The 27870-nt window shown below is 42.1% G+C and overlaps 1 protein-coding gene across 8 annotated transcripts in view; it reads right to left on the bottom strand.

The window, feature by feature from the left end:
- Positions 1 to 27870, bottom strand: part of LOC135556247 (CMP-N-acetylneuraminate-beta-1,4-galactoside alpha-2,3-sialyltransferase-like) — a 106189-nt gene that overhangs the window by 50407 nt on the left and 27912 nt on the right. For all 8 annotated transcript variants that reach the window (XR_010457967.1, XR_010457966.1, XR_010457965.1 and 5 more), the window contains 2 exons: positions 21415 to 21507; positions 1017 to 1111 (listed from right to left, as the gene is read on the bottom strand). Coding sequence is in view for 5 of the 8 variants with exons in the window: in XM_064989279.1 (XP_064845351.1) it covers positions 1017 to 1111; positions 21415 to 21507 (188 nt within the window). In the remaining 3 variants the exon portion in view is untranslated. The remainder of the gene's footprint in view (positions 1 to 1016; positions 1112 to 21414; positions 21508 to 27870) is intronic.

The raw sequence follows: 27870 nt of genomic DNA on the forward strand, positions 1-27870 counted from the left end.
TCACAGAACAGAAAACGCCCAGAATGTGTTGGTTAGTTGGGAGAATAGAGGGTGTTGGTTGGGCTTCCTGGTTCCTATCAGCCATGAGGATGAGGGCAGGCAGTCAGGCCACAAATAGCTCACTGTTTATTACTGATTAATAGGTCTCTCTTACAGAAGAGATTACTTCAATAACCTGTATAAATAAAGGTTAAATTAAATAAAACTGATTAGATGATGCTGTGTTGAAGACAGGGTAGTGGCTGGCTACATACTGTAGCTAATCATTCCACAACTAACATGTGTTTGGGTGGGAGACTTGTGGCGTGAGGAACAAAGGTGTGGGGCTGAGACTGGGCTTTCCAATTAGGGCCTGAGACTGGTAGGCAGAAGGATCTGACAGTGGTCCTGTAGTGTGTTGGTGTTGCTCAATGTTACTGTTCAGTATTACAGAGAAAGGGCATGGATGGAGTTTGGTATCAGAATAAGACAGATTTCTATGAGAACGCTAGTTAGCAAACACCCTTCCTCTAATACCGAGAACCAAGAACATAAAGGCATTTTCTGCACATGCAACATGGAGAGCTAGACTACAAAGTCATCCCCCTGATACCTTTCCAGGGATATCTATATATTTAGCACAATTTGAGCGCACTGACACCATCATAATCATCATGACATTTAGACAGATTTCTATTAAAACAGCTATAACATTGATATTTACGTCAAATGAACCCAAATGTGTAACATCAACTTTACAAGGGATTTGACGAGATTAAACACTAGTTAAATTGGTGATCACATTGTTTAAGCAAGGGGCAGCAAGAAATGCTTTGCTAAGCTGTGATACCTGCATAGCTAGGAGAAACAGTGAGGTTATTCTCAATAAGGCCATTATTTGGACATTGTGTACTGCCCTCATCTAAGCAGTAGTTGAGCCCTGTAGTTGAGCTAGTGGTCAACAGTGTCCTCTCCCAGGGGCTCCCCATTCGTCATGGTCATCCAAAATGAAATAGATCTAAAATGGAGGTCCATACCTTGCATTTTAATTCCAAAGGGTGGGAAGAATTTGCTGATTTTGGTGAATCGTCTAAAATTCAGATCAAGGAACATGGGGGCTGGTTTAGTGAACCTGGAGATAGAGAAAAACAGAGAGCGCACAAGATATAACAAGTAAGAATGAGACTAATGAGAATTAACAGGCCATAAATACAGTGCATTCGGAAAGGATTCAGAACCCTTGACCTTGTCCACATTTTGTTGTTACAGCCTTATTCTAAAATTGATCAAATAGTTTTTTCCCTCATCAATCTACACACAATATCCCATAATGACAAGGGAAACACAGGTTCAGACAATTTTGCAAATTTATTAAAAAGCACCTTTGGCAGTGATTACAGCCTGAAGTCTTCTTGCGAATGACACTACAAGCTTGGCACACCTGTATTCGGGGAGTTTCTCCCATTCTACTCAGCAGATCCTCTCAAGCTCTGCCAGATTGGATGGGGAGGGTGGCTGCCCATTTATTTTCAGGTCTCTCCAGAGATGTTCGATCAAGTTCAAGTCCGGGCTCTGGCTGGGCCACTCAAGGACAGTCAGAAACTTGTACCCAAGGCCACTCCTGCGTTGTCTTGGCTGTGTGCTGTTAGGGTCTAATTCTCAGAGTAAATAACTCAACGGACACTATGAAAGCTTAACCAAGTTTAATTCTTCCCAGAGGATCAATACAGCTGCATTTGACAAAACATGTCTCCACCACCACAAGTATTTATACTCCAATGTAGGCACTCCTTCTCTCCAATCTATCATGGTTTGACAGGAAGACTAATTAGCATAACTCAACGTACATAAATCTTCCTAAAAAATCTTCCTATTCATGAAAATCACAACTGAAATATATTGGAACACAGCTTAGCCTTTTGTTAATCACCCTGTCATCTCAGATTTTCAAAATATGCTTTACAGCCAACGCTAGACAAGCATTTGTGTAAGTTGTTAATATTTTAAACGTGTTAAACCTTGCAAGGCTGCCGGCCCAGACGGCATCCCTAGCCGCGTCCTCAGAGCATGCGCAGACCAGCTGGCTGGTTTGTTTACGGACATATTCAACCAATCCCTATCCCAGTCTGTTGTCCCAAGGGAAAGGTAACTGAACTAAATGACTATTCCCCAATTGCATTCACTTCTGTCATCATGAAGTGCTTTGAGAGACTAGTGAAGGATCATATCCCCTCCACCCTACCTAATACCCTAGACCCACTCCAATTTGCTTACCGCCCCGATAGGTCCACTGGCAATGCAATCGCCATCCCACAGCCCTATCCCATCTTGACAGGAGGAATACCTATGTAAGCTCATCGTCATTAAGCTCGAGACCTTGGGTCTCGACCCCGCCCTGTGCAACTGGGTCCTGGACTTTATGACGGCCCGCCCCCAGGTGGTGAAGGTAGGAAGCAACTTCTCCACCCCGCTGATCCTCAACACTGGGGCCCCACAAGGGTGCGTTCTCAGCCCTCTCCTGTACTCCCTGTTCACCCATGACTGTGTGGCCATGCACGCTTCCAACTCAATCATCAAGTTTGCAGACGACACTACAGTGGTAGGCCTAATTACCAACAACGAGGAGACGGCCTACTGGGAGGAGGTGACGGCCCTCGGAGTGTGCTGTCAGGAAAATAACCTCTCACTCAACGTAAACAAACAAAGGAGATGATCGTTGACTACAGGAAACAGCAGAGGAAGCACCCTCCCCATCCACGTCGACGGGACAGTAGTGGAGAAGGTGGAAAGTTTTAAGTTCCTCGGCATACACATCACAGACAAACTGAAATGGTCCACCCACACAGACGCCATGGTGAAGAAAGCGCAACAGCACCTCTTCAACCCCAGGAGGCTGAAGAAATTTGGCTTGTCATCTAAAACACTCACTAACTTTTACAGATGCACAATAGAGAGCATCCTGACGGGCTGTATCACCGGCTGGTACGGCAATTTCACCGCCTTCATCTGCAAGGCTCTCCAGAGGGAGAGCGCATCATCGGGGGCAAACTACTTGCCCTCCAGGACACCTACACCACCGATGTCACAGGAAGGCCAAAAAGATCATCAAGGACAACAACCACCCAAGCCACTGCCTGTTCACTCCGCTATCATCCAGAAGGCGAGGTCAGTACAGGTACATCAAAGCTGGGACCGAGAGACTGCAACACAGCTTCTATCTCAAGGCTATCAGACTGTTAAACAGCCATCCCTAACATAGAGAGGCTGCTGCCAACATACAGATTCAAATCTCTGGCCACTTAAATAAATGGACTTAATAAAGGTATCACTAGTCATTTGAAATAACGCTATTTTAATAATGTTTACATATCCTACATTACTCATCTCATATGTATATACTGTATTCTATACCATCTACTGTATCTTGCTTATGTCGCACGCCATCGCTCATCCATGTATTTATATTGTGGGAAAGAAGGGTGTCGAGTGATAAATGGCAGATATGTGAGAGCAGAACTAATAAACTGGCTCTGCCCGATCACTAAAATGGCCACTCCGATCAGAACTACAGATCACAAAATGGCCAACCGCTAAAACTACAAATCACAGAAGCAAGGGGAACCCTCAGAAGGTGGAGCCGACCCACAGATAAAGAGTCAAGAAAAACCAGGAAGAGGAAGAGAGAGGGCTGGAAGGATCCATGAACAATAGAGAAAGAGACAATAGAGATTGGCTCGATTTACCGTGTATAAGCTGGACTGTTTTGGGCTTACCTGTTAGAGTTTGGACCTGGACCTACCAAGAACCCGATTTGTGTACCGAACCCTGCTATCCTTGACCTTGCCTACGGCCTGGGTGGACCAGGATGGAGAAAGAAACACACAGGTACTGTCCTGTTCGAAAAAACTCTCATTCTTGGGTGATTTGGTGACAGTTTCCCCACTTAATTTGTGACAAACGCTCCTAACCTTGAAGAGGTTTGCCACAATATGTACATATTCTTTTCATCCCTTTACATTTGTGTGTATAAGGTAGTTGTTGTGAATGTGTTAGATTATTTGTTAGATATTACTGTAGAGTCGGAACTAGTAGCACAAGCATTTCACTACACTCGCATTAACATCTGCTAACCATGTGTATGTGACCAATACAATTTGAATTGATTTGGTTTGTAAAGCTACAAAAATACACACAAAACATAACAGTATTAACAATGTGGTAAGCTATGCATAATTATGCATGTATGAAAACCAAGGTCTGAGACCTGACTCTATGCCTCCAGGATACTTTTCTGCTAGATTCCACAAAAATGAATGCCCTAAAAAGCCTCCTCATGCTTTCACCCAGACTTCCCCTTTCCGGCCCCAGGTTCCGAGAGGTGTTCCCAAGCCATGTCATTTTCACTTTGTTCCCCATCTCCTATATTGCTCCCTGATAAACACATGGTTATCCTTAATCAATGCTAAATCCTCTTGAGGTAACTCAGCACTGTACATGCTTTCACATCAATGCCTTCAAAATGTTTAGAGTACAATTACCCCAACTATCTATCCTCTTTCATATGATGCATTAACCAATAAAGCAGCTAACCCAAACCAACTATGATGTTAAAAGTAGCTCCCAAACCCAACCCATCTGCATGTCTACAGTGGAATCTAGTCTCCCCCTCTCTCTCTCTCTTTAGCTCTGCTTCCTCTGTCATGGTGTCTTCAAGCTCACCCATTATGCAGCTGGACCTCACTTTATGTAAGAACTATGCGCCCACCAAGCAGAGACATGGAGATCTTTACCGCTGCAGGTGCAGTAAGAAGTACTGTGTGTGGACTAGATCAACGCTGTCACAAACCCCCTGCCTGGTGTATCTTGATGTACACTCAATCTCCAGAATTCAGCCCGTGCCCTCGGTAAATCTCCTGCTCCTCCTGTGCTGCTTTCACCTGAGGAGATACACATGGGTAATTTCCTGACAACATAGACTCTCCTTATGGCAAGATCACTAATTTGTGACATTTGAATAACAGCCACCCCTGTACTCCCATCGGTCTCCCAGTTACCAAGCCATGTGGCACGAGTCCTCAAACTGATATCCCAACAATGCTACTAAAGGAACCCCTGCTACTACAAACATGGCCCATGACTATAGCCTACCAATTACATTCCCTACAGCGACTGCCGTGAGAATAACTCCTGATTGTAATCTGTCAAGTGTTTTCCGGCTGTTAGAAATTGGAAAATATATTTAATGAGTTGGAACAATATCCAACCTAACCAAACTCTGAGTCACAGGTTTCTTGAATGTTTACCATAGTGTCTGAAATGCCACTACTATCTCTTCTACTCTCACCATGATCTGGGTATGTGTAATGTTCAATTTAACTTCACAATAGCCCCTATATTGTGCACAGTTAACTGTCCTCCCTCTCCTGTAACAATATACATAGTCTCTGGGAAAAGAGTAAAAAGAGTAAAAAGAGGGGTTGGCGGGTGGTGGGACGCAGCTAGCCCGGTTAGCCAATGTGCAGGAGTACTGGTTGGTCGGGCCAATTGAGGTAGTATGTACATGAATGTATAGTTAAAGTGACTATTCCTTGCGGTCGGAGGCCGAGATATTGCCGTACCAGGCAATGATGCAACCGGTGCTCTCGATGTTGCAGCTGTAGAACCTTTTGAGGATCTCAGGACCCATACCAAATATTTTTTGTTTCCTGAGGGGGAATATGCTTTGTCATGCCCTCTACACTGTCTTGGTGTGTTTGGACCATTCTAGTTTGTTGTTGATGTGGACATCAAGGACCTTGAAGCTCTCAACCTCCTCCACTACAGCCCCGTCGATGAGAATCGGGGCGTGCTCTGTGCTCCTTTTCCTGTAGTCTACAATCATCTCAGTCTTGGTTACGTTGAGGGATAGGTTGTTATTCTGGCACCACCCGGCCAGATCTCTGACATCCTCCCTATAGGCTGTCTCGTCGTTGTCGGTGATCAGGCCTACCACTGTTGTGTCGTCTGCAAACGTAATGATGGTGTTGGAGTCGTGCCTGGCCATGCAGTCGTGGGTGAACAGGGAGTACAGGAGGGGTCTGAGCACGCACCCCTGGGGAGCTCCAGTGTTGAGGATCAGAATGGAAAATGTTTTGTTACCTACCCTCACCACCTGGGGGTGGCCCGTCAGGAAGTCCAGGATCCAGTTGCAGAGGGAGGTGTTTAGTCCCAGGTTTCTTAGCTTGGTGATGAGCTTTGAGGGTACTATGGTGTTGAACGCTGAGCTGTAGTCAATGAACAGCATTCTCACATTTGTGTTCCTTTAGTCTAGGTAGGAAAGGGCAGTGTGGAGTGCAATTGAGATTGCATCATCTGTGGATCTGTTTAGGCGGTATGCAAATTGGAGTGGGTCTAGGGTTTCTGGGATAATGGTGTTAATGTGAGCCATTACCAGCCTTTTAAAGCACTTCATGGCAACGGACGTGAGTGCTACGGGTCTGTAGTCATTTAGGCAGGTTGCCTTTGTGTTCTTGGGCACAGGGACTATGGTGGTCTGCTTGAAGCATGTTGGTATTACAGAATCAATCAGGGACATGTTGAAAATGTCAGTGAAGACACCTGCCAGTTGGTCAGCACATGCCCGGAGCACACGTCCTGGTAATCGATCTGGCCCCGCAGCCTTGTGTATGTTGACCTGTTTAAAGGTCTTACTCACGTCAGGCTACGGAGAGCGTGATCACACAGTCGTCCAGAACAGCAGATGCTCTCATGCATGCCTCAGTGTTGCTTGCCTCGAAGCGAGCATAGAACTGATTTAGCTCGTCTGGTATGCTCGTGTCATTGGGCAGCTCGCGGCTGTGCTTCCCTTTTGTAGTCTGTAATAGTTTGCAAGCACTGCCACATCCTATGAGCATCGACGCCGGTGTAGTATGATTCAATCTTAGCCCTGTATTGACGCTTTGCCTGTTTGATGGTTCGGCGCAGGGCATAGCGGGATTTCTTGTAAACTTCTGGGTTAGAGTCCCGCACCTTGAAAGCGGCAGCTCTACCCTTTAGCTCAGTGCGAATGTTGCCTGTAATCCATGGCTTCTGGTTGGGGTATGTACATAAAGTCACTGTGGGGACGACATCCTCAATGCACTTATTGATAAACCCAGTGACTGATGTGGTGTATTTCTCAATGTCATCGGAATAATCCCGGAACATGTTCCAGTCTGTGATAGCAAAGCAGTCCTGTAGTTTAGCATCTGCTTCGTCTGACCATTTTTTTTATAGACCGAGTCACTGGTGCTTCCTGCTTTAATTTTTGCTTGTAAGCAGGAATCAGGAGGATAGAGTTGTGGTCGGATTTACCAAATGGAGGGCAAGGGAGAGCTTTGTTTGCACTGTGTAGACCTCCCCCTTCTCCCGGCACTTATCATTCTAGCGTGTCTTTTTCAGATATCGTTTACAGTTCATCTTCCCAACAGCACATGTAACTCTTGCCTGTCCCATTTAATACCTTTGATAATGTCCCGATTTCAAAATCCAAATAGATACAGTTGAAGTCGGAAGTTTACATACAATTAGGTTGGGAGTCATTAAAACTTGTTTTTCAACCACTCCACAAATTTCTTGTTAACAAACTATAGTTTTGGCAAGTCGGTTAGGACATCTACTTTGTGCATGACACAAGTCATTTTTCCAACAATTGTTTACAGACAGATTATTTCACTTATAATTCACTGTATCACAATTCCAGTGGGTCAGAAGTTTACATACACTAAATTGACTGTGCCTTTAAACAGCTTGGAAAATTCCAGAATATGATGTCATGGCTTTAGAAGCTTCTGATAGGCTAATTGACATAATTTGAGTCAATTGGCGGTGTACCTGTGGATGTATTTCAAGGCCTACCTTCCAACTCAGTGCCTCTTTGCTTGACATCATGGGAAAATCAAAAGAAATCAGCCAAGACCTCAGAAAAAAATTGTAGACTTCCACAAGTCTGGTTCATCCTTAAGAGTAATTTCCAGGAGGAAATTGGCCAATATTCACCCAACTTATTGTGGGAAGCTTGTGGAAGGCTACCCAAAACGTTTGCCCCAAGTTAAACAATTTAAAGGCAATGCTACCAAATACTAATTGAGTGTATGTAAACTTCTGACCCACTGGGAATGTGATGAAAGAAATAAAAGCTGAAATAAACCGTTCTCTCCACTATTATTCTGACATTTCACATTCTTAAAATAAAGTGGTGATCCTAACTGACATAAAACAGGGAATTTTTACTCTGATTAAATGTCAGGAATTGTGAAAAACCTGAGTTTAAATGTATTTGGCCAAGGTGTATGTAAACTTCCGACTTCAACTGTACATCCGTTTCTCCCACGTAGACTAGTCTATCACCTGACCCTTTATCTCTCTCCACGCTCACTCAACATGCACGGACTCAGGACTCTGGTGCACTCCTGCCGTCTTTACCTAGGTGAATGGCTCGGACACAGGAGTGTTAAAAGTCACTGTCGCATTGAGCGCCTTTGTCGCTCTTTCTTCAGCCGGTTACGGAGGTTTTTGAGGTTCTGTTAGATGAATTTACTTATGTGTTCATTAACCAATTCAATTTAAATACTCAGTCTGTACCCAGAGTTTGTAAGGTTCTGGGGGAAATGAAACCGATGGAGACCAGTCAAAAATAGTCTGACTTTTATTCTCGAGAGCTCTGTACATCATTTCATGTACATTGGTTTATATACCTCTCATTACGTCATAAATGTCCCTCCTCCTCTAAGACAATGACACTGCTGTTTTTCAATTCCATTCCAACACATACATATTGCTTAGCATATGCTACACAATCTACTGCAAGCCCAATGGTTTCTCCCCTCCCTGGTTGGGGACCAGACATCTTTACTGTTGTTAGTTTCACTGTGGTCACAGGTTGTCTGTTAACACTTCCTCTTTGCCTACGTACAAACATTCTTCATCAGACAGGGTAGAATTCTGTTAGTTACAATCCTGCGTTAAATGTATACATAATTTAGTCATTATTCATAAAATCCCATCATTTACATTACATTTAAGTCATTTAGCAGACGCTCTTAGGGTTCACACACACTGTTTGTGGTCAAATTATTCCTACCATGCATTAAGACATGATCTAATATACCCTTCCAAGATAACCTCAAAAAATAACAAAAAAAGGACCCCCGCAGTTACCGTTTTGATCACAGGGTTCAAACCTGCCATCAAAGCAGACGTGCAAATTATATCAATGCACTCCTGTACCCAGTCTTTCTGTGGCTGAGTACTAATACTAATTCCAGTTTTACCAGTTTGTATTTTTTGTTGATAGAATGCTGACATCAAAATGCTGGTATATTGAGCTTTTTGATGATTCTTTGTCATTGTGCCAAGTCATAATTGCCTCCCTGAATTCTTTATTTGATTAGAATTCTCTGTTAGCAGGGAAATGTTGCCCGATTTTATCCAGTTTGCTCAATTTTTCCCATATTCGAGCCGGATTTGTAGAATGCTTGTGCGCTTCTTTCAGAGCCTCCATTGCTTTATTAAAATCCTCTTGCTCCTTATTACAGGGAGAATCGGGGCCATTTGTCGCCATATCAATAGTTATTTCCTAACCTCTCCCGAAAGTGTTCAGGGTATTTCAGATTTCTTCACTCCACTCCTTCACTTCCAAGGTAGCGCCCTTATAATAGAGCTTGTTCAAACCTTCACACACAACGCCACACACACTCACACGCTGCGCTCTCACGGCCAGTGTAACTGAGACCTTCACCCTCTTGTTACAGGTTTAGCAGGGAACAAACCCCACCCGGGTCTTACCTGCAGAGCCAACTGTTCTAATTCTAATTCTCAGAGGTTCTAATTCTCAGAGTAAATAACTCAAAGGGACACTGAAAGCATAACTATGTTTAATTCTTCCCAGAGGATCAATACAGCTGCATTATACAACACATGTTTCCACCACAAGTATATATACTCCAGTTTAGGCACTCCTCCTTCTCTCCAATCCTTACATTGGGAAGGCAGGGTAGCCTAGTGGTTAGAGCATTGGGCTAGTAACCGAAAGGTTGCAAGTTTGAATCCCTGAGCTGACAAGGTACAAATCTGTCGTTCTGCCCCTGAACAAGGCAGTTAACCCACTGTTCCTAGGCCGTCATTAAAAATAAGAATTTGTTCTTAACTGACTTGCCTAGTTAAATAAAGGTAAATAAAAAATAAACATCTAATGGTTCGACAGGAAGATGAAGTAATAGGGTAAACCATAATAAATAAACCATAATTTCGCCCTTAAGGGGATCTGACCTGACCTCAACCCCCTCATTTGCCTAATCCACATATCAAACATAGCAATACTTTGATTTCCTCCTGTCCACCCAACACATTCCAAAGCCAACTGGGCCGTACAGATAACCAGTCTCTAGGAAAGCAACATTTCAAGTTTAACACAGAAACCAACAGTGCTTATGGTCGTTGCCCTGTTGGAAGGTGAACCTTCGCCCCAGTCTGAGGTCCTAAGCACTCTGTAGCAGGTTTTCATCAAGGATCTCTCTGTACTTTGCACCGTCCCTTGTTCCTGACTAGTCTCTCAGTCCCTGCCGCTGGAAAACATCCCCACAGCATGATGCTGCCTCCACCATGCTTCACCATAGGGCAAAAGAGTTTAATCTTAGTTTCATCAGAGCAGAGAATTTTTTTTAAATTTTACCTTTATTTAACCAGGCAAGTCAGTTAAGAACATATTCTTATTTTCAATGACAGCCTGGGAACAGTGGGTTAACTGCCTGTTCAGGGGCAGAACGACAGATTTGTACCTTGTCAGCTCGGGGGTTTGAACTCGCAACCTTCCAGTTACTAGTCCAACGCTCAAACCACAAGGCTACCCTTGTGGTTTGAATCTTGTTTCTCATGGTCTGAGAGACCTTTAGGTGCCTTTTGGCAAACTCCAAGCCGGCTGTCATGTGCCTTTTACTGAGGAATGGCTTCCGTCTGGCCACTTTACCATAAAGCCGTGAATGGTGGAGTGCTGCAGAGATAGTTGTCCTTCTGGAAGTTTCTCCCATCTCCACAGAGGAACTCTGGAGCTCTGTCAGAATGACCATTGGGTTCTTGGTCACCTCCCTGAACAAGGCCCTTCTCCCCTGACTGCTCAGTTTGGCTGGGCGACCAGCTCTAGGAAGATGTTTCAAACTTGGTGGTTCCAAACTTCTTCCATCTAAGAATGATGGAGGCCACCGTGTTCTTGGGGACCTTCAATGCTGCAGAAATGTTTTTGTACCCTTCCCCAGATCTGTGCCTCGACGCAATCCAGTCTCGGAGCTCTATGGACAATTCCTTCAACCTCATTGCTTGTTGTCTACTCTGACATGTACTGTCAACTGTGGGACCTTATATGCACAGGTGTGTGCCTTTCCAAATCATGTCAGATCAGGTGGACTGAAATCAAGTTGTAGAAACATCTCAATGATGATCAATGGAAACAGGATGCTCCTGAGCTTAATTTCGAGTCTCATAGCAAAGGGTCTGAATACTTATTTAAATTAGGTATTTCAGCTTTTTATTTTTAATACGTTTGCAAACATTTCAAAAACGCTGTTTTCACTTTGTCGTTATGGGTTATTGTGTGTGAGGACTTTTTAAAATATATATTTTAGAATAAGGCTGTGACGTAACAAAATGTAGAAAAATGGAAGGGGTCTGAACACTTTCCGAAAGCAGTGTCCAGACACCAACTAGACAGACAGAACCCCCATGTGGACGTAAGGCAGGAGATGCTCTGATTAATGTGAGGCAGCATGCTTTACAGGATTACAGGAGTTGTGTTTCAGGTCATCTACTGGCTGTCCCTGTCTTTATCAGCACCCAGAGTACAGCGAGGGAGGGAGGGATGGGCAGAGAGAAAGAGAGAGCGAGTGAGAGGTGACAGCATCCTTCATCCAACATAGCGTGAGAGGAAATGCAGAGATGCATCTAAAAACAGATCAAGACATAGGCTTAGCTGAGCGAACGCTGTCTGGACAACTGTCAGGAATGCATGGGAACACTACAATAACTACAAGGGGTTATGCCTCAACGGGAATCTCCTGCTCACTAGTCTGTCTCAAACAGTTAGCAATGCACTGACAGAAAGACTAGTTTTTAGCATCAACACTATGTTTTTTACAAACAAATCTTACTGCTGTCTATCTTCTGTCTGTGAATGATTAGCCACATCGTCTTGACAGACCACACAAAGGTAAAACCTATTGATTATGAAAAACCTGTGATGAATGTATGTGACAGGCTACTGTACACAAAAGCAATGGTTCCATCATCCATTTAAATCAGATGCTTTGTGACATTCAGTAGTTCCACCCATCATTGCAGGTAGTTGACTGATTCAGGGGCATATGATGGTGGTGGCAAGGGTGAGATACAATGCTGTGCAGAATGACAGCTCTTTATCTCATTGGTCTTTACAGTGAGAGGGAGCAACAACAGTTCACCCAGAGGCCGGAAAACCTCCTTCAAAATGCCCTGCCACCTGCACCAATGAAAATAAATTCTGCATGACCTCAGTGTAGATGTTACTGTCCTCAACATGTCACCTGATATGTCAGATACATCTGATGAGGGTGTTTTCCACAGTAAGCTGATCATTCTACCACAGGACTTATAGTAACTGTAAGACTCCTACAAACAACATTTCCAATTGATGATTCTCCCTTTTTATAGAGTTTTCCCCATACATCTGAAGTCCAATTGAGTTTCAGGGTGCATGTTCAACAAACATTGTATTGATGAAATGATGTTCCCAAAACACAAAAACTGTCCAGTTGTGCAGATGATTCTACAATGGCAGGTAGCCTAGTGGTCAGAGCGTTGGGCCAGTAACCAACAGGTTGGTGCATCGAGTCCCTGAGCTGCCACGGTCAAAATATGTTGTTCTGAATAAGGCAGTTAACCCACTGTTCCAAGGCCATGTTATAAATAAGAATGTATTCTTAACTGACTTGCCTAGTTAAATATATATTTATTTTTAAACGTGTCTTTTAGCCTGCAAAAAAAGTCACTTGATGTTACAAGAACGTTCCCAGAAAACATTTAGTCAATTTAAAAGGTTCCCAGAATGCTTATTTACGTTGTGGAAACATTGTGGGGATATGACAAGAAATTCCTAAAACATTAAAACTGTTCAGTTGTGTTGACATTAAGATAATATTTGTATCAGGGTGGGGCAGATCGTTAAAGGTCCACCTCAAGTTCCACATCAAAGACTGAAGCAAGACATATTCAGGAATTGGGGTGGGAACATCGTGGTGATTTCCACATGTAGCAGAGAAATAACAACAAATAGGGCACAGACTGACAGCTGTCAGTCTAACTAGCTAGCATGCTAACCTTAGCCAGCTAGTGGAAGCTATGAGAGCACCATTTCAGTTAAGACAGGCATACTGTAAGTCAGGTGTACATCATTATTTCAGAAAAAGACTACCAGTTCTACATAGAGCATGTTGGGAAATATTGGTTCTATCGCATGGAGATTTTCAGAATAGTTTGTTTTACTGTAATATGTGCTTTTGTGTGAACATTGATTGGTTAATACATTTTATGCTACACAAAAGATAAATAACATATAGTTTTCTAAACTAAACCAATCTGTTGGATTTATTGCACCCGTTACTGAGATGGTTGTTCCAGTTTAGATGATTGAGGTAGTCTCAGTATTCAATCATTCCTATCCTGGCAGTCATTCTGAATGCAGGTTGCGGATGATTAACAATTCCACTTATTGGATTTCCTAACTCTGGCTGTATTCCAATAGGAATTACACATCACTTTGCAAGCCAGCATAACGTAATTTGCAGGCCAAACCAGGAGATTCCTACACCACTGTGTTGGGGTATAATTAGGCCCTCAAAGAAAGGCCTTATAAAATGTAATGTATTGACATAAATAATACAAAATATAAGGATAATCAGACCCCTTTCATAGAAAGGTTCCACCATAACCCTCCAAAGACAAAAGGCTTCTGGGTAGAACAGTTCATAGACAGTTCTAGGAAGAACATTTAGATTATAAAATGGTTCTTGGTAGAACCCTTAATAGAGGGTTCTAGGTAGAACCATATACAGGGGGTTCTTTGAATAACCCTACACAAAGGGTTCTAGCTGGAACCTCTGCAAAGGTTTCTAACCAGCACCAAACGGGGTTCCCCTATGGGGACAAACCAAAAAACCCTATATGGTTCTACTTAGCATCTTTTTTTCTAAGAGTGTGTATAGGCACGGTTTAGCCGAGACAGGTAATCTGTTGACATGTTAAGGGTTGACATTTTACTCTTGTCGTTTTGATAATTCCAGTGAAACTGTGTTAATTTTTGGACATGCACACGGACATTATCAAATAGCGATATTCTTTGTCCCGGTCTTATTTCAGCAAGCTAGCAAGCTGTATATCAATGACTATCTAAATTGTGACCTTGAATCCGCCATAGAAATAGAAAGAATATGAGCTCAGGTAATATGGATAACCTAAATATTGAACAGTTTGAACATGTATGAAGCAATGGGTGAGATTGTTTTGCATGCCCTGGTGTCCAGGATGGATGGAGATTTCTCTTTAGGGATCAATGGAATGGTCAAACGAGCAAACCCTGCACACCCGGCCATGCAACACAAATTTGCCTAAAACGTTATTGGTCAAGACCATTCATTTTGGGGCAACGGGGAGAGCTGGGTTCTAAAATGCAATCATATCACACAATTTTACTATTTATAAAATGGTGATTTATATTTATGCAGACTAGGTAAAAAATAAGTAAACCTTTACAAATAATCCAATGAATTGTGATAAGTTTGCTCCATGGCAAGGTGTCCAAGTGTAGGGTCATCATTAATTAACACAGCCACAAAGTCAGAAACACTGTTAAATGTTCTCTTCTTAAAATCACACCGCTAACCTTAATTTAAGGTTAGGTTAAGGGCTAAGGGACAAATCGAAATTGACAGAATGGTTACCTTGGTTCAGTGAATTGTTTGCAGCAAATATTTCAATATAACAGGCAGGAAGGAGTGAGTACACAATCATTTAATTTTATTTTTGTATTGGGTGTATCTACCGACTGCATGTAAAGGTCCGGAAAGATAATCCTTTGTTTTGTTATTTTTGTTTTACTCTGCCTGCAAACACGCTAGATGATTCAGAATCCATTGAAGAGCTTGAACGAGGAGGCGGATGCCGGTAGGAAGCGGAACATGGCGGAAGCAGAAGTGTCGTTTGAGGCTGAAAGCATGTCGAGTACAGTTAGCGAGAAAAATGTGTGGACAACAGTGAAGCCCAAGAATGGAACAAAAAGAGCTAAAATTGTTGTGGAAAATGAGTGATTCAAAATGAGCCTGATGAACAATCTGGATTTAAATGGCGCTGTACACTGAAAATATCCACCTGACCAGCCACCCCTCAGAGCCTGGTTTCTCTCTAGGTTTCTTCCTAGGTGTCTGCTATTCTAGGGAGTTTTTCCTAACCACAATGCTTCTACATCTGCATTGCTTGCTGTTTGGGGGTTTAGGCTGTATTTCTGTACAGCACTTTGTGACATCTGCTGATGTAATAAAGGGTTTTATAAATAGATTCGCTTGTTGGACTACGTTTTTTTGGACAATGTTTATTTGGGAAACCCTTTTTGAAGTCCCGACGATGGTGAAGAAGGTGTTGGGAGAAGTGGATGCAGTCAAAGTAACCAAGAGTGGTGTGGTGTTGATATTGTGTATATCTAAAGAGCAAAAAGAGTGTGCATTGTGGCTCGCATGACGTGAACAGCTTTGATAATCCATATCTAAGGTAGTGTTACAAAGGGTCGGAAACTTTCTGGTAAATTTCCGGTTTTCCATTGGAAGTTAAGCCTGGGAATTTGGGGAATTTCTAGGTCTTGTGGCATATTTTGGTTAAACTATCCTCAATTCAATGGAATTGCAACCCTCTGCATGCACAGTGCATTATTTTATCACATGTGCAGTGGACTCTTCCATCACATGTACAGCTGATTCTCAAGATCTTGCACACTAATGAGATGCATTTGGGCCCACACTACTACACTGTCTGAGCCAAGGACTACATTCTTTCTAGCAAGCTTTGATTACAATACTGGGTGGGGTGAATATATTTTATGTGACATACATGATTCTTTGTTAACTAGTAAATAGTAGCCTACAGCAAAGTGTGTTTAAATCATTTCTAACTTGTTAACAATTTATGCCAGTTAGTTTTTGCTACCATGTGGGGTTTAGCTTGCTTGAAGAGGAGTGCTAATTCACCTGTTTCCATACATGTTTAATTTTAAAACCTTTATCTTTCAATGGAGTTGTTTAATCTAACTGTTTAACTATTTATCTGTTCATGGAATTGTATTTGTTTTGTTTTCTACTAATTTCTTTGTAATCTTTTCAGGAAAATGCCACCGGCACTATCTGATGTGTGGAGACATTTCACTGCCGCTAATGTAGAAGGAAGAGCTGTGTACATTTGCAAATACTGTGCCAAATCATATGTGAAGAATGCAACAAAGATGCACAATCATCTGGCCAAGTGCATAAAGTTCCCTCAGCACTCACAACAAGCAACCTCTGACAAAAGTCCCTCTACTTATATTAGCTTTAGATTCAATTTATAAATCCAGTCAGAAATGCATAATTTAGATTTACTGTAAAAAAAATGTACATTGTGTAAAAATGATATGTTCCCCCCTATCTTTCATGATCTGCAAAGTGATCCTAGATCAGCACTCAGAGTCTTGGATACCTTGTACATTGAACACAAATATAAATGCAACATGCAAGAATTCCAAAGGTTTTACTGAGTTACAGTTCATACAAGGAAATCAGTCAATTTAAATACATTCATTAGGCCCTAATCTATGGATTTCACACAACTGGGAATACGTGAATATGTTGGTCATAGCACCTTAATAAAAGGACTGGGACATGTTCGAGCTTCCAGTAATTGTTTACAGATCTTTGTGACATGGGGCCATGAGTTATCATGCTTCTGAAACATGGGGTGATGGTGGCAGATGAATGGTACAAAAATGGGCCTCATGATCTCTTCACGGTATCTCTGTGCATTCAAATTCTGTGCATTCATTGATAAAATGCAATTGTGTTTGTTGTTCGTAGCCTATGCTTGCCCATACCATAACCCAACCGCAACCATGGGGCACTCTGTTCACAACGTTGACATCAGAAAACCAGTCACCCACACAATACCATACAAGCTATCTGCCATCTGCCCGGTACAATTGAAACAGGATTTATCCATGAAGAGCACTTCTCCAGCGTGCCAGTGGCCATCGAAGGTGAGCATTTACCCACTGAAGTCAGTTACGATGCCGAACTGCAGTCAGGTCAAGACCCTGGTGAGGACGACGAGCATGCAGATAAGCTTCACTGAGACGCTGCAGCCCGCCTGGTGTTCAACCTTCCCAATTTCCCCCATGTCACCCCACTCCTCCGCACACTCCACTGGCTTCTAGTCGAAGCTCGCACACACTACCATGGTACTTGCCTACGAGCAGCAAGAGGAACTGCCCCTCCCTACCTTCAGAATATGCTAAAATCCTACACCCAAAACTGAGCACTCCGTTCTGCCACATCTGGTCTCTTGGCCCTCCCACACTTTTTTTAACCTTTATTTAACTAGGCAAGTCAGTTAAGAATAAATTCTTATTTTCAATGACGGCCTAGGAACAGTGGTTTAAGTGCCTGTTCAGGGGCAGAACGACAGATGGTGGAACCAGCTTCCCCCTGAATTTAGAACAGCAGAGTCCATGCCCATCTTCAGAAAACATTTCAGATCCTACTTCTTCCACGAGTATCTTAAATAATCCCACATCACCCCCCAAACTAACACTCACACTTGACATTTTCTGCCTTACTAGCTCGGACTTTGCTGATAGTACATGTTTCCTCAAAGTAGCTTACTATGACTGTGATATGTGGTTGTCCTGTAAACTAACTGTAAATCGCTCTGGATAAGAGTGTCTGCTAAATGACTAAAATGTAAATAAGATGGGTGAAGTGATACCAATATTTCCCTGGATTAGTTATGTATAAGAAGGTTTGAAAGAAAGCGTGGAATTCCTGATTAACCATACTGACATTGCTATAAACTGAAAACATCATATGGGAGAGCGCTTCCCTGGTGGTGCAGAGGATAAAAGATCTGAGCTGTGTTCGAATAACCATACTAACATACTGTATACTACTTACCTAATGAGTATATACTACATACTATTAGTTAATTTTAGTATTATGTAAACAAACAGTATCGTTTCCGGTGAGCATACTAGGGCTTTGCCTGTCTAATGGAAGTTGCTGCTGTTGCAATGCAACCTCTCGCTAGCTTGTTAGTATATCAAATTACTAGCTAGACATTTTACGATTTTGGGTGTGTTCGTAAATTCAAACTGGAGTGCCAGAGTAGGCTCTGGGCGTTCCAAAATCAAGAGTTGAAAGATTGTCCATTCTTAAATTCAATGTGTTTTGCTCTCGGTGCGTTCAGAGCACACACTGGATGCTCTGGCCGAGGAGTAGGGTTGATCTGAGCATTCTGACCTCGGCAGTCAAGCACCCAAGCTAACTGGCTAACTTTGGCTAGATTGCTAGCTACTTCCAGACACAAATGAGAACACCTCTCTCTGACCATTTTACCCACCGTAGCAGAGCTGGTTAGGCTGTTTTCATTTTATCCAGAGTGTTGGTGACTGTAACTGTGCTGCTGGCAACCCATTTAATTATATTTTTTCTTTGCTGATGTTTACTAACACCGGCCTTATTCATCGGGTGTTGAGCGTTCGTAAACTCATCAGTCATTCTGTGCTCTGACACACTCAGACGAGAGTGCTCTGAAATCAGAGTAGAGAGCCAGAATTAACAATGTCCATTGAGAATGCACAATGACTATACCACTTAGCTAAGAATGACATGAATAATCAAGACGTTAAACATTGGATAGTTAGTTAGCATATATATATATACTACTCCTTTTTCGTGGTATTCAATTGGTAGTCACAGTCTTGTCTCACTGCTGCAACTCCCGTACGGACTCGGGAAAGAAGTGCATCCTCCAAAACACAACCCAACCAAGCTGCACCTGACACAATGCCCACTTAACTCAGAAGCCAGCCGCACCAATGTGTCGGAGGAAACACCGTACACCTGGCAACCGTGTCAGCATGCACTGCGCCCAGCCCACCACAGGAGTCGCTAGTGCGCAGTGGGACAAGGACATCCCTGCTGGCAAAACCCTACCATAACCTGGACAACACTGAGCCAATTGTGCGCCTCCCCATGGGTCTCCGGGTAACAGCCGGCTGCGACAGAGCCTGGACTCGAACCCAGAATCTCTAGTGGCACAGCTAGCACTGCATGCCTTCGACCACTGCGCCACTCGGGAGGCCATGATAGCCTATAGTTAATATACTGCCTGGCAAGTTCGATGTATTAGTAGCCAACTAACATTTGGTAGCTAACATACCGGTACATACAAGCAACTGCTGTAATGATATTCGATGTGGTTCATAAGGCTCACATAGCTAACAAATTGTCAGCCAACGTAAAGCAACTTATTTGAAAAGTCATTACTTTTATTATATTGCTCAACATTTTCTTAACATTTGTCATAATTAGTTAAAGCAATGAATTTGTATCCGCTCTCATCAGACTTCAGCTGCATATTTTCCGCCATTTTCTTCAAATGTGAAAACATTGTGAAGCCATGCCCATTTTTCTGATGAATTGAATTATGGGTCCTAAAAGCTGCTTGTATACCTCATATTTTGGCGAATTTGAAAATATTATATATTGCATATTAACTATATCCATACTATGACCAATAAGCATACTACATATTCAATTTGCGTCACATATGGTTAGTATGAGTATTCAAACACAGCTCTGGCTTGAGACCCAAACATTGCAGGTTCAAACCACATGTGCAGATTGTCAACATATTAAGTGAAATAAATATGGTTGTATTTGTATGATTAAATGCTGTTCAAATGTCCTATGAGTGAAATTAAAATGACCCCATAACATTCTGGGCACATAATATCACATTTAAAATGCAAATTGCCATTAAATCAAGAGAGAAACATAAAGGGGATGTATTCCAATCTGCTTTCTCATGCTTTACGGAGCTAAAAATGTGCATGTTGAGAATGTTGTGGTAATATTAGATCAAACTTAAATATAAAATGTTCTATATGTTAGCAGGAGAAACACCTGGATAGACAAGAACACAAATGTGAACTGGATCGGGATCGCTCACTGACCAAAGTCTTCTCTTGTCCCCAAAAAGACAAAGTCAACATTCACTACACAACATGATCGTTCCTTGCAAGCTTTGAGAAGGTTTGTGTATGTATCGTTCATAGTGAATTATGCTGTCCTTTTAATAATGACAAATATCAAAACAACCAAATAAAGTTCACATCAGTGGTAACTTATCGAGACATCTGACATTTGTAATAAATAATGATGTGTAAAATAGAATGTGCCTGACTTTTGTATTGACCCAGTATGAAAATGTGTTTCCATAGCGTTGTGGATGGTAGGATATCAGTGATCTTTCACCAGGCAGGCGCAAAGGGTCTATCTACATTTTTATTTCCTTGATTCCTTGTGCCCTCTCTCCTCGCCACCATCTGAAAACACACTGGAGGAGAACATCCGAGGTCCTCTCTCTCAGATCTTCTCCACCAATATTTTTTGAGATGGCAAAGAGAGAGGACACAAGGAATCAAGGAAATAAAAATTGAGAAAGACGCTTTTGCCTGGTGAAAGGTCACTGATATCCTACCATCCACAACGCCATGGAAACACATGTTCATACTGGGTCAATACAAATGAAAGATTCATTGAGATGAATCCACAGGAAGGTCATCATCTTCACTGGGAGTCACTGAGGGTGCCCTGATCTTTAACCCATGATCTGTCCAATGAGAGGACCATCTGAGTCACCTGACTCTCCATGGCTGCCTCTAACTAGCTGCGGAGGGCCGGACAATGGGCCAGTAGCCTGCCTGCAGATAAGGAAATGGTTCTATGGGGAAGTTTTTTTCTGGATGAAGGAAGCGACTCATATAGTGTCTGAGATGGAGCTGACAATAATCTGTGGGTTTATTGTGATCATGCTGAGAATCCATGAAGTGGCATATATAATACAGTAGGACACTGGTGATTTAGAAAGTACAACAATGTTAATGAGATGGAAAGGTGTGGTCAGAGAGTGAAATAAAACTTTGAATAAGGCCGTCAAATTAGCGCCATCATCTCAACCGGAAGTAAAACGCTTTACTTAAATGGGAGAGGAAATATTTATGGGGTGCTGAATCATATCGATGCATCAGAAACCAAATTATAAAAACTGAAAAACAGAGCAGATGATAACACATGCACATTAAAACATTTAGCTTACTTTGGATAAATGGCAGTCATCTTAGCAGCTGCATAGCCAGGCTTGCAGACTCCCTCGCTGAGATTGCCATACTTGTACATCAGCTCCAAAGGCCTGTGGAACAAAGAGGAAAGTCAGAGACGGTCACGCAAGGAGAAGAAAGGGAAGGGGATACCTAGTAAAAACTGAATGCATACAACTGAAATGTGTCTTCCACATTTAACACAACCCCTCTGAATCAGAGAGGTGCAGGGGGCTGCCTTAATCAAGGTTATCGGCGCATGGGGAGCAGTTGTTGGGGGATAACTGTCTTGATCAAGGGCAGAACGGCAGATTTTTCCACCTTGCCAGCTCTGGGATTTGAACCAGTAACTTTTCAGTTACTGGTCCACCGCTCTTAACCGCTAGGCTAGAGGAAAGGCCATTTACTTCATGCTCATATTCTTATCTTGTATTACTTCTTATTGTTGTTGCGTTGTCAATTAAGAACATGCAAGTAAGCATTCTGTTGGACAGTGTATACCCCCCCATACTCAATTGGCGGACTGTGGTCCGGATATGGACCCAGAAAGGGGTCTTGGTCAGGTTTCAACCCCTGGTGTCATATAAACACAAATTAGACATGGAAAAATGTGTAGAATTGCAGGAATTCTGCATTAAAATGACAAAATGTTCTCTCCACTAACAAGAGTGCCTTAGACCGCTGCGCGAGCCCAAATAGTACTTGAGTACCCCAGGTGTATCCTGTACATACGACCAATAAAACTTGAAAAAAAGAGAATCTAAAAGCCTAAAAAGCTGCATAAGCCTTAAAAAAGAACCAGGAGTACACTGTAAACGTGTAACTGTTAAGAACAAACAACCAGATCATTGAACCTTTGAATCCCTAATAAGATTGCAAAGAATAGATTTTGATGACAATTTGATGGCTCTTACTTTAAAGATCCTCAAATTATACTGTAAACATAGATTTTCATTTCTTTAATAATGCATAAGAGCATTTATACCCTCCTAAAACTGTTTAGCCTCACATACCCGGAAACTGTTCTGACTGGAGCAGCTGTAGTGTAGCACCTTTAGTAAGGGGCTAAATGATAAAGAAAATCTGAAAATCTTTTCACCGAAAAGGGGGGGCAGCCTGTCCGCTCTGTCGTTTATTTAACTCTCACCTCTATCCAATGATTCAGTGTTAAAGGATGAATCATGCACAGTAGTGATCATTTTGATAAAACTTCCATTAAAGATGAATTGTTGACATTTTATTTGCATATCAAATTAAAATAGTAAAAACATACATGTTTTACCTCATTTTCAAAACCTTTAAATTGAATTGAGAAAATCTCTATTTTACTCAGTAAAATGTTAATTATATGAATCTGAAACTTGATTGAATGACTTATGCATCTAATTAATTATGTTAGATGTTTAAATTATCACTTTACCTATCTTTATTTTGCCATAAACTTGTTTTGGCATTTAACTTGTTTTAGTATTGACATTGCCATTTAAAAGTAGTCAACAGGGTGGGTTTCCTAAGGGCTGGGAGTGATCAGCCGATGATCAGAGAGCATTGTCTATGGTTTGTAAACAAAAGATTAAGGTAATATCCAGGAGCCAAAACCAAGATTTATACCAGGACATTGGTCCCAAGATCCAGACCCAGTGAGTTGAAACCATGACAAGTTAAAGACTGAATTTATGTAGTCTTCCATACCACTAGATCAAGAGTCCATGGGCCCTTACTTCAATTGTAAGAAACTCAAAGTATGTGAACCCTTTGGAAATACCTGAATTTCTGCATAAATGTGTCATAAAATTTGATCTGATCTTCATCTAGGTCACAACAATAGACAAACACAGTCTGCTTAAACTAATAACACAAACAATTAAACGTTTTCATGTCTTTATTGAACACACCGTGTAAATATTCACAGTGCAGGGTGGAAAAAGTATGTGAACCCTTGGATTTAACAACTGGATGACCCTCCTTTGGCAGCAATAACCTCAACCAAAAGTGTTCTGTAGTGGTGGATCAGAGCTGCACAATGGTCAGGAGGAATTTTGGACCATTCCTCTTTACAAAACTGTTTCAGTTCAGCAATATCATTGGGATGTCTGGTGTAAACTGCTCTCTTGAGGTCAAGCCACAGCATCTCAAATCGGGTTGAGGTCAGAACTCTGACTTGGCCACTCCAGAAGGCATATTTTCTTCTGTGGAAACCATTCTATTGTTGATTTACTTCTGTGTTTTGGGTCACTGTCCTGTTACATCACCCAACTTCTGTTGAGCTTCAATTGGCGGCTAGATAGCCTAACATTATCCTGCAAAATGTCTTGATAAACTTGGGAATTCATTTTTCCATCGATGATAGCAAGCTGTCCAGGCCCTGAGGCAGCAAAGCAACCCCAAACCATGATGCTCCCTCCACCATACTTTACAGTTAGGATAAGGTTTTGATGTGCCTTTTTTTCTCCACACATAGTGTTGTGTGTTCCTTCCAAACAACTCAACCTAGTTCCATCTGTCCACAGAATATTTTGCCAGTAGCTCTGTGGAACAGGTGCACATTTGCAAACGTGCAGCAATGTTTTTTTTTGGATAGCAGTGGCTTTAGCTGACACTAGGATTCTTCTTAACCTCATTGAGCATTCTCCGCCGTGCTCTTGCAGTCCTCTTTGCAGGACTTTCTCCATTTCTTAACGTGGACTGATGAACATCAAGGCTTTTAGAGATAATTTTGTAACACTTTCCAGCTTTATGCAGGTCAACAATTCTTAATCTTAGGTCTTCTGAGATCTCTTCTGTTTCGAGGCATGGTTCACATCAGACAATGCTTCTTGTGAATAGCAAACTCACATTTTGTCCATGGTGTTTATAGGGCAAGGCAGCTCTAACAAACATCTCCAATCTCGTCTCCTTGATTGGACAGTTAAGCTGACTCCTGACTCAAATTAGCTTTCGGAGAAGTCATTATCCTAGGGATTCACACACTTTTCCCAACCTACACTATGAATGTTTAAATGGTTTATTCAATATGGAAAAAATACAATAATTTGTGTGTTATTTGTGTAAGCACACTATGTTTGTCTATTGTTGTGAATTAGATAAATCCAGGAAATTCCAAAGGGTTCACATACTTTTTCTTGCTACTGTACTGTCATGACGTTGCCCTGTTGGTTGAGGTTTATTACCCCCCCCCCCCCATCCCATAAATACCTTTCTCCCTTTTCTCTCCACTCTACAAAATGGACACTTGGAAAGCCCTGTGTTACCACAGAGAAAGTATGGTACCATCAAAAGGTTGGGGAATGGAACAATATTTCCCTTTCTCAACCAGTTGAAAGTGTCCGTTGGTACATTAAATAATATGATGTCAGATCAGTTGTTGTCTGGGACATTATATCCGATGATAGGACAGCATAAATTGTATCTAGGAAAGTCTACACATTCTAGTTACCAGATTCACATGGAATTGTTTAATTTAAATGTTTAAATATGAAACTAGTTGTGAAAAGATTAAATGTAATTTTAGCCTCCTAAATAAGAGAGTTGGTTCACAGTAAAATGTAGGACTACTCAGTGGTCACGCCCAAGTGAACAGACATTGGTTGAGAACTATGAAACACGCCCTTCTCTCCCCCACTACAAAATCCCGTTGACGGAAGTCAATATTAATTCCCGATGACGTGAGGACTGGTGTCCATACGTTTTAAAAGGGCTAATTTCAACTACAACCTAACGAAATTAACATTTAGTTCCAGAAATGTTAGGACTGCAGCCTAACGTTTAAAAGGGAAAATTTCAATGTGGAGGTGACGATCACCACGCTGGAATGGTGAATTTCGACTAGTCCAGACAGAATACAGCACCAGCTGATTATGGCAACTTGGTATGAACTTTGAACAATTATTCACTAAAGAAGAAGTGAGACCTCCTAGACGTCGAGTTATCAGCTGCAGCTGTAAACGTACGTGGCCTAGGAAAGGATAGACAATCTCGGAAGAACGACAGGGTACTTTAACGTATCAGCTCTACAACACTACGACCAGAAAGATTATTCAAAGGACAATGGCGATCTCTGCTGGATAAACCAGTCTTCCATCTTTGACCCATCTCTCGAAGTGCAGCTCGGAGTAAATATATATATCTTGCATTTTCCTCTTCCGAATGGGTGGTTATTAGAATGCATTAGATTCTGTATTTACTGTAGCATAGCTTCTCAAAGTACGATAGAGATTCAATCCCTTTGTCCCTCAGTCGTCCCGCTCTTTCATTCAAACCCAACCCCCTTCCTTTGTCGAACCAGCCGTCATATCGGGTTAGCCCACCAGGGGCTGTTCATGACATGATTAGTAATCGATGTGTGATCTATCCTGTGTATATATGTTATTCTGTGTGATTATTTAGTAAATAAATTATTAAGTCAATTTGTGTATTGCTGATTCAACTTATTAGCTAGGGTTCGTGTAGATAACCAAGTACTTACGACAATCAGAATGAGACCAATTGAGGTGACAATTAATAATTGACTGCTATTGATATAAAAGATCTTCAGATCTTTAAGAGAGTGGATTCGGGAGATATCCGCTCTATATAAATGAATGCTTCCGTGGTGCCCCAGATTATTAATGGATTAATTGTTGCATGGTTTAATTAAATGACTTAATCAATTAAACGTTAGGTAATCGATTTGATAAAATTGCATATCATATAATTTAATCAGTTAGAGACACGAAAGTATACACACACACACACACACACACACACACAGCCTTCGGAAAGTATTCAGACCCCTTGATTTTTTTCCACATTTTGTTACGTTACAGCCTTATTCTGAAATTGAATAAATATACAGTACCAGTCAAAAGTTTGGACATACCTACTCATTCAAGGGTTTTTCTTTATTCTTACTATTTAATACATTGTAGACTCATAGTGAAGACATCCAAACTATGAAATAACACATATGGAATCATGAAGTAACCAAATAAACTCCATCAAAAAAGAAACGTCTCCTTTTCAGGACCTTGTCTTTCAAAGATAATTCGTAAAAATCCAAATAGCTTCACAGACCTTCATTGTAAAGGGTTTAAACACTGTTTCCCATGCTTGTTCAATGAAACATAAACATTTAATGAACATGCACCTGTGGAACGGTCGTTAAGACACTAACAGCTTACAGACAGTAGACAATTAAGGTCACAGTTATGAAAACTTAGGACACTGAAGAGGCAATGTGGAGGGCAATAAATTGCAATTTCCGTACTGTGAGACACCTAAGGCAGCACTACAGGTAGACACGACAGACAGCTGATCGTCCTCGCAGTGGCAGACCACGTGTAACAACACCTGCACAGGATCAGTACATCCGAACATCACACCTGTGGGACAGGTACAGGATGGCAACAACAACTGCCCGAGTTACACCAGGAACGCACAATCCCTCCGTCAGTGCTCAGACTGTCCGCAGACTGTCTCTGAAAGAGGCTGGACAGGGTTTGTAGGCCTGTTGTAAGGCAGGTCCTCACCAGACATCACCATCAACAACGTTGCCTATCGGCACAAACCCACCGTCGCTGGACCAGACAGGACTGGCAAAAAGTGCTCTTCACTGATGAGCCGCGGTTTTGTCTCACCAAGGGTGATGGTCGGATTAACGTTTATCGTCGAAGGAATGAGCGTTACACTGAGGTCTGTACTCTGGAGCGGGATCGTTTGAGGTGGAGGGTCCGTCATGGTCTGGGGGCGGTGTGTCACAGCGTCATCGGACTGAGCTTGTTGTCACTGCAATCTCAACGCTGTGCGTTACAGGGAAGACATCCTCCTCCCTCCTACAGGTTCATCCTGACATGACCCTTCAGCATGACAATGCGACCAGCCATACTGCTCATTCTGTGCTTGATTTCCTGCAAGACAGGAATGTCAGTGTTCTGCCATGGCCAGCAAAGAGCCCTGATCTCAATCCCATTGAGCACATCTGGGACCTGTTGGATCAGAGGGTGAGGACTAGGGCCATTCCCCCTATTAATGTCCGGGAACTTGCAAGTGCCTTGGTGGAAGAGTGGGGTAACATCTCACAGCAAGAACTGGCATATCTGGTGCAGTCCATGAGGAGATGCACTGCAGTATTAACGCAGCTGGTGGCCACACCAGATACTGACTGTTACTTTTGATTTTGATCACCCCTTTGTTCAGGGACACATTATTCCATTTCTGTTAGTCACATGTCTGTGGAACTTCTTCAGTTTAGATCTCAGTTGTTGAATCTTGTCATGATCATACAAATATGTACACATTAAGTTTGCTGAAAATAAATGCAGTTGACAGCGAGAGGACATTTTCTTTTTTTGCTGAGTTTATTTTTTATATTTTTCAAAATAGCCACGTTTTGCTTTGATGACAGCTTTGCACACTCTTGGTGAAAGGATAACCTCCACATGTGTGGTTCCCACCGTGAAGCATGGAGGAGGAGGAGG

The sequence above is a fragment of the Oncorhynchus masou genome, chromosome 15 (genome assembly GCF_036934945.1).
Source record: "Oncorhynchus masou masou isolate Uvic2021 chromosome 15, UVic_Omas_1.1, whole genome shotgun sequence".
Lineage (NCBI taxonomy): Eukaryota > Metazoa > Chordata > Actinopteri > Salmoniformes > Salmonidae > Oncorhynchus > Oncorhynchus masou.